Source organism: Dromiciops gliroides, chromosome 3, assembly GCF_019393635.1.
Source record: "Dromiciops gliroides isolate mDroGli1 chromosome 3, mDroGli1.pri, whole genome shotgun sequence".
Classification (NCBI taxonomy): Eukaryota; Metazoa; Chordata; class Mammalia; order Microbiotheria; family Microbiotheriidae; genus Dromiciops; species Dromiciops gliroides.
This window is the reverse complement of record NC_057863.1, coordinates 271,063,441-271,076,447: the sequence shown is the minus strand read 5'-3', so window position 1 is coordinate 271,076,447 and position 13,007 is coordinate 271,063,441. Positions and strand designations below refer to the sequence as shown.

The following is a 13,007-nucleotide window of genomic DNA, read 5'->3' as shown; positions in this document are numbered from 1 at the left end:
GAGGCAATAAATGGACTGGGTATGGGTAGGAGATGAAGGAAAAGTAAAAGATGACTCTAAGTTTTGTGCCTGGGAAGATGATAGTGCTACCACCTAAAAGTGTTGGGACACAGGCAAGGTTTCCAAGAAGATGAATAATAAAAGAAACTGAGAAGGAACAGTCAGACAAGTAGAAGTGGGAACCAGGAAACCAAAAGAAGTAAAAATAAGGAGACATCAGCAATGTTGAATGTAGAGAGGTCTAGGAAGTACTGAGAAAAAACCATCAACTTTAACAAATAAGAAGTCACTGGCAACCTTGGAGAGTCCCATATCTGTATCACGGTAGGTTTGGAAACCAGACCACAAGGGAAGAAGAAATGAACAGGGATTGAGGAAGTGGGGATATTAAGTTTAAAATTATTCTTTCAGGGGGCAGCTAGGTGGCATAGTGGATCAAGTACCGGCCCTGGATTCAGGAGGATCTGAGTTCAAATCTAACCTCAGATACTTGATACTTGCTAGCTGTGTGACCCTGGGCAAGTCACTTAACCCTCACTGCCCCACCCCCCCCCAAAAAGTTCCAGAAATAAAATTATTCTTTCAATGAGTTTACTTAAAAACATGTATATATATATATATATATATATATATATATATACACACATACATACATATATATACACACACATACATATATATACACACACACACACACACACACACACACATACACATATTTAAAGAAAGGTTGTTGGAAGCTACGAACAAGGGAGATATGGGGTGGGGTGGGGTGAGGAAAGGTGCCTATGCCAATACTGGTTTGGAAGAGAGCAGAAAGAAGGAAATTTGTAAGCCACTGGACAGGAGGAACACCGAATACAGAAAAGCTTATAGATTAAACCAGCCACAAAGAAGATGCGTAGTAAATGCTCACTGAATGAATAATTCTTAAGAACATAAGTGTGAAAGTTTCCCTTCTGATGGTCTCTCCCAGGTATAACTACTTCAGCAAGGAAGTTGCAGGAGGGGATTAAGGGGCCTTGGTTTTTGGCAGCAAGGTTAGTCCAGAGTTGGAAGAGGTCCCTGCTAGTGATGTATCTATCCAGGGGGAATAAAGTATTGATACTTCAATTTCAAGTAGAATAATAGCAGAAATTCATATTTTACATCTACAATGCCATAATTGGAAGAGGCATTTCATCAGATGCTTTTATACCTTTCTAATCTTTAGCCTCATACCATAAAACTAAACTGAAAAGTGAAAAAGCAAAGAACAAGTTATCATATTTGCTCTCTGCACATGCACTAGAACAGACAATCTAGATGCATGGTCCTGGAGAAGTCAATTAATTGTTCTAAGGAGTTTTTCCCTGAACTATAAAATGGAGATAATGTTTGTGTGATCAATATTACAGGACTATTGTGAAGATCACATGAAAATGGATATAAAGCACCTTATAAACTGGAAAGTACTACACAAATACAAAACATAATGAGGAAGGAGGCAAAACTCCAAAGCAACACAATATGATGGCAATAACTAGCAAATTAAATTAAGTTCTCAAATTCATTTAAGATTCTTTTTACCCTGATCAGCTTTGTTTGGAAAGTCATCTTTTTAGCTATTAAAGAAGTACAAATAAAAGTGTCTATTGTTACCTAAAAGCAAAGAACTATGATAAAATAGTCTAAAAAGTGCATGTGTATATGTGTGTATATAAGATGGGAATGGCATATTATCATTTAACTGCAAGTGAAATAGCACTGACTATATACTTAAATTTAAATGCTTGGGGCAGCTAGGTGGCGCAGTGGTTAAAGCACCAGCCCTAGATTCAGGAGTACCTGAGTTCAAATCCAGCCTCAGACACTTGACACTTACTAGCTGTGTGACCCTGGACAAGTCACTTAACCCCAATTGCCTCACTTAAAAAAAATAATAATAATAAAAAAATTTAAATGCTTTCAGCCATCAGGCGTTTTTTTTCTTAGTGAACAACTCAAATTCCTCTCAACTATTTTACTATTGGTTTCTTTTCAACAGCTATTACCATTTTTAAATACTCCATTAATTTAACAAACTTTTAGCAATTAAAACATTTCAATATTTTGTTTTTGCCAATTCCATAATCAATTCAATAAGCTGCTAGACTACTTTGAACTAGGCCCTATGCTAGGCACCAATAATACAAAGACAAAAATGATACAGTCCTTACCCTAAAGAAGTTTACATTCTAGTAAAGAAAACAAGTACACAGTTAAGTATATACAAAATAAATACAATATAATTTTGGGGTGAGGGGAAGCAATAACAACTGGGGGAATCAGGAAAGACCTTCTTGTGGAAAGTAACACTTGGGGGGGCAGCTAGGTGGTGCAGTGGATAGAGCACTGGCCCTGGATTCAGGAGGACCTGAGTTCAAATCTGAACTTAGACACTTGACACTTACTAGCTGTGTGACCCTGGGCAAGTCACTTAATCCCCATTGCCCTGCAAAAAAACAAAAAACAAAAAACAAGCAAATCTGGCCTCAGACACTTGACACTTACTAGCTGTATGACCCTGGGCAAGTCACTTAGCCCCCCATTGCCCCCCCAACATAAAAAAAGAAAGTAACACTTGGTTTCCAAAGGATGGAAAAAGTATTCTAAGCATGAAGGACATCTGTGCAAGAGTAAAGAAGACAGGCAATAGCACAAGTATGTAAGTATGATTATGTCATAGATTGTGTGACAAAGAATAATGTATCATCTAAGCCTGAAAAGATAGACTGGAGACAGAATGCAAAGGGCTCCAAATGTTAGAAAAGTTTTTATTTTAACCTAGAGTGATCCACTGAGGGAAACAACTAGACACCAACTGGGAGGCTTTTGCAAAAGCCCTAGTAAAAAGTGGTAAGGGCCTGAACTTCCTAGAATGGTGGTTGTATGAGTGAAGAAAAAGGAATGGATAACAGATGTTCTGCAGGTAAAATTTTTATAATGTAAAAAATAACTAGATGGGGGGTGAGGGAGAGAAAAGTTGAGGATATCTTGTAAGTTGTAAAACTGGGGACTGTAAAAGACAATGGTGTACTTGATAGAAATAGAGATGCTAAGAAAAAAGGTGAGTTTGGGGGAGGGGATTGTGTTCCATATTAGACCTGTTGAGTTTGAGATGTCTAAAAGAGACATAAGATGAAAATGCTCAGCAGGCATTTGGAAATGCAAAACTGAAGCTCAGGAGAAATATGGGAGCTGGATATGTAGATTTGGGAGTCATTTGCACAAAGATGATAGTTGAATCTCTGAGAGCTGATAAGATTACTAAGAGAGAGTATAGATAGAGAAAAGAAGAAGGCCTAGAATAGTGCTCTAACATGAGCCTACAAAGAAGGCTGAGGAACAGTCGGACAGGTAAAAGGATCACAGGATTCAGAGATCTAGAGCTAACAGGTTATCAGTTCCTGCTCCTTTATTTTAAAGATAAAGAAAAGAGAACTAAGAAAAAGTTTCATGAAAATCCAGGGAAGAGCAAGTATTCAGGAGAAGGGAGAGGTCCTACACAGAGTCAAATGCACAGAAAGATCAAGAATGAACAAGAAATGACTAAGGGATTGTGTACCTGGTGATACAATTCTATTATAGCAATCGATGGAAAACCCGTTATGATACTCCGGATGGCTCAGAATTTGAGGCTAAACTAGAATGGAGAGCTTCCTGTGCACACTAATTGTCAGTGCATTTTTAAGAACTTAGAATTTCAAAGAAAATTTTAAAGTAGGGTTAATCAGGTTAAAGGATATTTTAAATGGTTACCTCTTGAAAAGATTAAATCACTTAGCTTGTGGTTGAATTATATGCATGATAAGAACGGTCATGTATTCTGGAGGAATTGTACCAACCAATATTACTATTTTTTTTGCAAGGAAAAAAGGCTACCACGTTTTTATTCACATGGAACACGAAAAGAGGTGGCTATGCGATAAAGTTTTGGCCACAGCAATACACAAATGAGAAAGATTTGAGGCACATCATTTCTTTTCTTCAGATGTCAAAATCAGAAATACAGATCATCTGGCTTTATAATAAGCAGTGGCAACATTGTATTTCTTTCTTTTTTAGAAGGCGGGGCAGGGTTATGAGGGTTAAGTGACTTGCCCAGGGTCACACAGCTAGTGTCAAGTGTCTGAGGCTGGATTTGAACTCAGGTCCTCCTGAATCCAGGGCTGGTGCTGTATCTACTGTGCCATCTAGCTGCCCCCAAACATTGTATTTCTTTATGTTAGTCTGGCAGTGGCACCTTATTTACTCGATGTCTTCCTACAACACCCCTGGGTATCCTAACAAAACCAATGTGGTGAAGATCATCAATAAAGAAGTTATGAGGGGGGCAGCTAGGTGGCACAGCAGATAGAGCACCAGCCCTGGAGTCAGGAGGACCTGAGTTCAAATCTGCCTTCAGACACTTAACACTTACTAGCTGTGTGACCCTGGGCAAGTCACTTAACCCCAATTGCCTCACCAAAAAAAAAAAGAAGTTATGGAAAACCCTAGGTGCTAGTTGTCTAGTTGGGGCTGGCATGCCTGATAGGATATTATACTACCTTCCCATAACCTGGATTTCAGGATTTATGAGATATAGGAATTCTCATGGTTAATCAGCATATGCCAGGAAAGTAAGAGAAGTAGAAATAATTGTGGAGTTGATATAAAATAGGATAGACACTATTCACACTAATGCGCAGTGCTGATTTGGTTAGATTCCTAGCTCTGCCCTGGGATCCTTGTTTTTCACTGGAGATATGGAGGAAGCAGGGAAGAGCAAGGAAAAAAAAGCATCTTGAATGACTTTCCCCTCCTTTGGTTCCTCTGGGTCAGGAGCTAGCTACATATACTCTAAGAGGCACCTTAAGGATAGATACCCTGTAGATGACTAAATCCATGACAAAAAAGCCTATGTAATTGGAGCAAACATTTTAGTGGAAAACAGACCACTATATTTAAGCATCCCTATGGATAACACCTTGCATTATATGAACACAATTTATCCATTTAGCATTGATTCTTCTTGTTTCACTAAATCATACAATACTATCCTAAGCAGGAACTTTTTTGCAGGATTAATCTGAACTAGTCTTAGGGCTCTTCTTCTGATCTGGCACAGGCCACTTTTAACAGCACTATTTACAATTTAGCATTGCCCTTCACACACACAAATAAGATCTCTCTCCCACCTCCTCAATAATTGATAGCTTAGCATTTAGCTAAAAAACAACAAACAAACAAAACACAACAATGCCAAAACCAAAACGTAAACCCACCATTAAAAAAACCAAACCAACCAGTTTCTACAGTTGTAACAAACAAAAGACTAAAAAACAGGAAAGAGGATAGGGATTAGAACTGTGATTTCACTGGCAAAAGGAGCTCCCAGCTGAGGACACTCCCTCCACCAGTACAGGTCAGTACCTTCTGTGAAACCTTCAATCTTACAGAGCTTCCTATAGTCCTATGAGCTAAACTTGTACAGGGTCATCCAGCCAGGATGAGGCAGAAGCTGGATTTGAACCCAGGTCTTTCCTAGCTTTGAGGCAATTCGCTATCCACTGTACTCAATTAGAAAATTTCCAAACTGCATATTTAAATACACAAATATCTAACCTCTTTCCAGACTGAAATTAGTAATATCTGTTGATGTTTCTTCATCATCACTGGAAAGACCTTCGAGGTGATCTGCCATTTTGCCGGTTTGCTCCCTGGCTTGTCTGCGACGGGTCCTAAACATAAACAGTATCAAGTTTCCCCAAAACAGCTAAAACAAATACCACCTGCTCATATACAATGACCACAAGGATGGAAAAGAAAGCATTACCTTCTCGCCTCTCGTTCTGCAATCCGACGCTTTGCATGCTCCTGATACAGGGCTCGGTCTCGTCCAAAAGAATCAAGATTTGGTGCCATCAGAGCTTTATCTGCAAGACATCAATGACTCAAATTAAAAGCCTCCTATCAACAATACTGGGGAAAGAGTTTGCATAGAACAAACTAGTATGACAGACTGCTTGCTAATCTCAATACAGTGTGATTGGTTCCAGTTAACAAACCTGAATAGTTCTCTGTGTTCCTGGGAAAAGGGGCAGAGGAAACAGTAGAACAACTGAATTCCCTTTTAGAAGAGGCAACAACTCTAGGCATATACAATATTTTTCATCTTTTTTTCAGGTCTTAAATACTGAAAATGGTGCATGCTATTATGAACACAAAAAATTAAAAAATTCAAATTGCCAGACTGAACAAAGAAAACATGTTTTTCTTAAGCAAGAAGATTTTAAATGTTGTGTGAAAAACAGCAAAGAAAGAAAGGGAAGGACACAGGAGGAAACCAGCTTTGTGGTCTAACTACTATTTAAATTTTGGCCTCTACTAACACTATTGGTTTTCTTAATTACAATTATCTTTTGGAATCATGAAGGAGAGAAGCAATACTCATCCCTGAAGTTCAGAATCTGAGTAAGTCCAACTTCACCATCCCAAAATATTCTTCCTTTTATACTTTTCTCATACCTATTTCCAAATTCCTAAAGTATGAGTCTTTGAAAGGAAATGACACAGCAGTGGAAGGGAGATAAATGAGGAGATACTGGGGGAAAAGAAATAACAACACATGAATAAAAAGGTACCAGTTAAAGTCTGTAGAGATACCCCCTCCCACCTCTTGTTTTCTGGTCTTCTCCAAAACCATGACAATCAAAAGCAGGAAAAAAACCACACAAAACAAACAAAAAAAGAAATGGTTCACACAAAATGTCCAAGAAGGTAGAAGTTAAAAAAAAAAATTTTTAAGGCCATAAGATAGGTCTGCAAGTTTTTTTAGATTATCACTGTCAGAGCTTGCTTCTAAAAAGTTCCTGGGGCAAGACACTTAATCTCCTCATGCTTTAAAAAAATCTTTTAATACTAGAGGGTACTGGCCTGCATTAGTACAGGGAATTTCCTATATTGATGCAATAATAGATTCAGTTCCTTTCCTATCTCCTAGGATAAATAATGAGGAATTGTTTAATCATGAATGCCCCCGACTATAGCTTGACTAAATCTGTAAATTTCCCAAATCTACAGACTATTTCAATGAAGAAACTCCCTGACACCCAAATAGTCATACTTCTTAAAAACAAACGTCAATAAACAAATGATTTAAAGTATGGATAGCACTATAACATTTTAAGCATTGCCATTTATAGGCTTTACAAAAGTAAAAGTTTGAGGAAAACCTGAGTTAAAAGATCCTTGTCTCTGCTCCTATCCCTCAGTTTGTTTTGAGGTAGAAAGGATTACACAAAAGTATTAATTTACACAGGCAATCTATATGACAAGTTTTCAAAATCTTTTTAATGGATGTCAACACTTCTTTGGGAAGTATTAGAGAGATTTTCACCATTTCCCATAAATCTTCTGATAATGTTCACTCCTTGACTCTTTTTTCTTATTTTAAAAAACGTTCAGTTTAATTATCACATACCATCCCACACATACTACAAGCAACACTTTAGTGTGAATACATTTTGATGAGCAAGTTATAAGCAGCAATGGAAATTGCTTAGAGGTTCTAAAATGTACAATTCATGTTAATGACTTTATTTAAGAAGGAAACTTCTCCCATGAACAAATTAGTAATTACTGAATGAAAAAGGGCCCAGGTTATAGAAATCTAGCTCAGTACAGTGCAAAATGTTTAGGGTAGGATGCAAAGTCAAAATCTGTAAAATATCAGAATACTGACATAGCAAAACAGATGCTCCAAAGTCATCTGTGGCTCTCAGCTCAGGCTAGTTTACTCTGGAAGCCACTGCAGTTACCACTTCTTTTCTTTGCCTCTCCCAAATTCACAGGACACGTCTATTTTGCTAATCCAACACTTCTTTCAGAAAGAGACAGTCACCATGAATGTTTAGTGATATCAGAGAATACAGACCAAAAAAAAAAAAAAAAGAAGAGAAAAGAAATGGCAACAGAAATTAGATTTTCACATCAGCAAAAATTCTGATTATCTAAAAACATATTAGAATGCATGGCCAAAAAGAAAAGGTCTCAAAGGTTTACAATTAAGAAACCTGTATTTTTATGGATTGAACTATAACTATGCATGTGTCTATGTATGTGTGTGTATGTGTGTCTGTCTGTCTGTAAAAAATATATGAGTCTCAGCTCAGGCTACCTAACCAGAGGTTAACAATTATGGCTTCGGGGCAGCTAGGTGGCACAGTGGATAAAGCACCAGCCCTGGATTCAGGAGGACCTGAGTACAAATGCGGCCTCAGACACTTGACACTTATTAGATGTGTGACCCTGGGCAAGCCACTTAACCCTCACTGCCCCACAAAAAACCAAAACCAAAAACCAAAACAAAAAACAATTATGGTTTCCCTTCAAGTTAGCAATATTATTTTTCTTTAATTTAAACTATTTTTTGACCAAAAAGAAAAAAGTATTGCTGATACACTATATGAATAAGGCCATATCATGGTAGAAAAAATGAATATGGAAATATCTCCACTACATTTTAAAAACATTTTTACAAAGTGAATAAATATTTAAGACTAAAATTCATTAACATTTGTGTTTCATCCTACAATTTCAAGTATTGAATAGCATTTAGTATGCTTCATTTAGCATAGTAGGGAAAGGGACCAAAAAAAAAAAAAAAGATATGGAGAAATGCTTTATCCAAGACATATTTAAATAAAGACTGAACTCCACAAAGCTGTAGTTTTGACATTTGATTCATACTGTAACAATTTTAACAGAATAAAATTGTGTTTTAAAATTTTTTTCTATCAGGAAGCTAGGTGGCGCAGTGGATAAAGCACTGGCCTTGGATTCAGGAGGACCTGAGTTCAAACCCAGCCTCAGACACTTGACACTTACTAGCTGTGTGACCCTGGCCAAGTCACTTAACCCTCATTGCCCTGCAAAAACAAAATTTTTTTCTATCAAGCATTTGAGATCTTCAAGCTTCCTTTGTGTGATCAAGTTAACATAATATTAGTCTTATTATGTGTAGGGTGAAAAAAGTGGGGGGAAAAAAAGATAAGATGGTTTCAAGTTAAAACATTATGAATATGAGGTAGTCACCAAACTCTAAAGAAAAAAAGAGGAAATATGACTAGAGAAGACAGAAATAATAACAAGACAAAAGGTAATAGTGAAAATCTCAGAGTTCTTGTGTGATGCAGAATTTTAAAAATACATTTTGATTCTATGATGTTATTTTTAGATCTACCTGTCATAAGAGCAAGGAAACTTGTTTTTAAAAAGTACTCTGAGATATCTACTTTTCAATTAAGCTGTACTAAGTAAACAAGGTTGTTTAATGAATAATAAAAACCTTCAAGATGGACTGACTTGAATGGCTTGAAAACTCCGAAGATTCATCTTTAATATCATCTTGTCGTCTTTGGACAAGGCGGGAAGCTCGCTGTTTGTACAGCTGATGCATTGATGATTCAAGTTCGTTAATCAGTGGCACCTGCAAAAATACAACACACTACGTAACATCAAATTCTAGCTGCTTAAGTATTCGGGGGTTCCATACTATTCCAAGAATTCTGAAAAAGTATCCTAACTCTAGTCAGAATAAAAAATGTAATTAAAAAATACAAGAAATTAATTGTGTTTCTGTAGTTCACATATAAATTCTGTTCACAATTCCAAAAGTCTCTTTGAGTATCTGTTTTCCGATAAAATTTGCCTACCAGATTTTTTGGAATATCTTATTTTTTTTTAAGTGCATCATTAATTTCTCAGCAGTAAGTTCCAATTTTCAAAAATACAAAAAAATACAATTATCACTTGGCAGTGCTAAAAAAATGTGCTATGCCATATGTTTATCATCTATGTTTCTTATATCAATCCAAAAGGCAATTGAATAATTTAAGAGAACCCTAATACTGCCCTAAAACTTACAGACACTAAAAAACTCAAGTGATTTATTGAACTTTTAAGCAACTCCATCAACAAATAGGATAATTACTACAATACGTTTCACTAACCTCTCTGTTAGAAACCAGGATTTCCTGTTATGAGCCACTAATGGCTTAAAAGCATAGTCAGAAGTTCCACCTCTTGCCACCAAAGAATTAATTTCCTTTATTTTATTATAAGACAGTGAGTTTTCACATGAATTAGCAGTTTAAGAAATCAATGAACTCTGCTTTTAGTTTATTAAAACATTTATAGTTAAAAATATGTCACTGGTTCTCCTTTAGCACAAAAGCTTTTATAAAAAGCATGTTAATGCAGTCTAATACAATGAAATATGAACTTTATTTCTTCATAATCTTATTATTTCAAAAAGTGTCATTAAGCATCCACAAAAAGCTAACTGCTACACAAAAGTAAGCCAGAACTTATGGTTTCTTAATAAAGTACAAATGGAAAGTACTTAAGAGTTTCTGGTTTTTGTTTTTTATATTGGTCCCAAACATTAAATCAGCTTGTTGAATGAAATGGACTGGAAATGGATAATTAAAAAAAGGAACAAAAAAACAAAAAAGGGCAGGTACAAAGAACATCTCTGTTAAACAAGATTTTGCACATTTGCATGATTCCATTGCAAGGGGAAAAAAAAAAAAAAAGCAAATGTTCACGGAAAGGTGAAAATGATGTAGTCATTTTATTCCTGAACAAGTCCTATGATGGGGCAACAATGTGCCCAAATCTTCACTTAATGCTGTTAGAGTTAAACCCAATAATTTGGGATTGACTATGAACCAGTTGTTTTTACAGGTGAGATTAAAGTAATTTTGCATTACATTTTGACAAAGAACACCCTACTTCCTGAAAAAATGTATATAGATTCAACAATAAAAAAAACAACCAAAGACTTATGTTTAAGCTCACAAAAAACAGGATTGAAGACAAAGCATTTTTTGTAAAGAATTATAAAAGTCATCCTTTACTTCTAATAATACCACTTTCTCTATTGGGATTAATGTAAACAAATATTTTTCAAAGTTTCTGATACTGTAATTGTCCTAGTTTTGGATGCCTTTTAACAAAATCTAAAGGAAATCCTACCAAACATAAGAATCCATATAACTCAAAGCTTAAGTGTAACTAGATTTACTTTTAATGACTTTCACCAAGACAATTTTCCCCCTCTTCAAACTTCAAAAAGCAAACAAACAAAACCCCACGACTGAGTATTATTTTAGTAGTATGTCTTTTTACTAAGCTGGAAGACAGGATGATGGCTAGATGTAGAAGGAAAAACAAGACACTGAGAAATTAGAATTAGAAATTAGAACAAAAGCTAGAGATTCTGACTTTGTTTCAAAGCTGTAAGCATTAGAACTTTATACTGTTGTACATTTCATCTTTAAGAGGAATGATCAAATTTGTAGTCTTGCACTGAAGCAATGTCCTTGCAGTGTCATCAGTGATCTGAATCTTCAAGATTATAATCCAACTCTGTTCCAAAAATAGTTTCAAGATAGATGACTCATGACAACATTAATTCTGCAGCATTTTCATAATGAACTTGTATATATGCAATTATTCAAAACTAAACAATATTCATTGGCAAAAAAAAATAAACTACCTACATGAGATCAATTAAAATAAAATATTAGTCTGATATATATATTTATATATATGTAAGACATCAGATAAATGTAAATTCAATTTATCTAATGTTTTTCATGTGTGGCCTACGGTAAGCACAATATGAAGTATGAAGAATAATTTCTACAAAACACAGCACCAGACTATAACTTTTCTGTAATTGGCACAATTCATTAAGCACTTAGTACAAATAGATGAAAGGACTTAAGTGGGGAAAAGAGCTAAAAGAAGCCTGAAACTCCCAGAAATTAGCTACATTTGAAAAGTTATCCTATAGTAGTTTACAAAACTGTATGTCTTTATTTGTCTTAATTATAGAGTTTGATTCAACTCACACTTACTAAGTTTAGGTAACAAAGTGTTAAAAAAACAAGTGTCCTTAATGCTAATGAATATTACTTGTTCACATATTTATTATCTACAGAAAAGATGTCCTACTAATGAGAATATCATATAATCTAAGCTTAGCTGTCAAAGTTATTTTTCTTTCATGTTCTCAAATAGGGCTTTACCTCAATATGTGTAAATATGCAATTCTCTGTGTAACAAAAGCCAACCCCAAAATTACTTATTTGTTTTCAGTGAAAAATAAAGGTTAAGAAGCAGTAACCTTTAGGTCAGGGAAGGCTGCTCCCCACAATGATTTCTAAGTTTAGACTAGTTCTATCAGTAGGAAAAACGTCACTCTGCTTTCTGATGGTTATGTCCAAGCTCCAGCTATCCTTTATGTATTGCCCCTACTCACTAGAATGCCGTAACAAGGGACCAATGTATACTAGATATTAAGGGTGACACTCATCGAGAAATTTAGTTGCAAGGCCAGGCACATAACAAAGCCCTAAAATTGAATCAAGACATCACTTCTGCTAAAAGTCATGGACTAGGTCTTATCACAGGTCACCTGGGCCCATTAAGGAACCAAATCCAGTCTGAAAACTATCTCTTAATAATCCCTAGTTTTAGATATTACAATAACATCCAAATAGCAGGGAAATCAAATACTTAAGGGCTAATGTTTTGCTGAGCCACGTGTTTTCACAATATAGTAGATTATCCATTGATCCACACAAACAATGACAAAAGGAAAAGCTTTCTCTCAATCTCTTTATAAAGAAGGAGATTTTATATAATTTTCTGCCAACCACTCATTCCAAGGGGGAAAGGGGATAAAAGGAGGAGGTGGGGACCATCATTTTTAAAGCTAAGAATGAAAGGTCCATAAAATACTGTGTGGTGCTTATCAACTGATGTATGAAGCAATACATTTTGCAAATTCCATTATCTCAGAGAAGAAATAATTAGCTATATCGTAATTTCTAATTCGGAAGAAAAATCAAGTAAAAAGACAATCGTAAAGAAAGGAGATTCTGAGAAAATTATCAGAAATGTAATCAATGAGTGATAAAATGAAATGCTAAAAT

The 13,007-nt window shown here is 35.6% G+C and overlaps 1 protein-coding gene across 2 annotated transcripts in view; it reads right to left on the bottom strand.

Annotated features, from left to right (window-relative positions):
• PAXBP1 (PAX3 and PAX7 binding protein 1) overlaps nt 1–13,007 on the bottom strand; it is a 42,866-nt gene that overhangs the window by 12,217 nt on the left and 17,642 nt on the right. The window contains exons 8-10 of one of the 2 annotated variants that reach the window (XM_043992081.1): nt 9,367–9,508; nt 5,837–5,936; nt 5,626–5,741 (exon numbers count right to left, since the gene is read on the bottom strand). In XM_043992081.1, coding sequence (XP_043848016.1) covers nt 5,626–5,741; nt 5,837–5,936; nt 9,367–9,508 — 358 coding nt within the window. The remainder of the gene's footprint in view (nt 1–5,625; nt 5,742–5,836; nt 5,937–9,366; nt 9,509–13,007) is intronic. The other variant, XM_043992082.1, reaches the window with a different exon arrangement.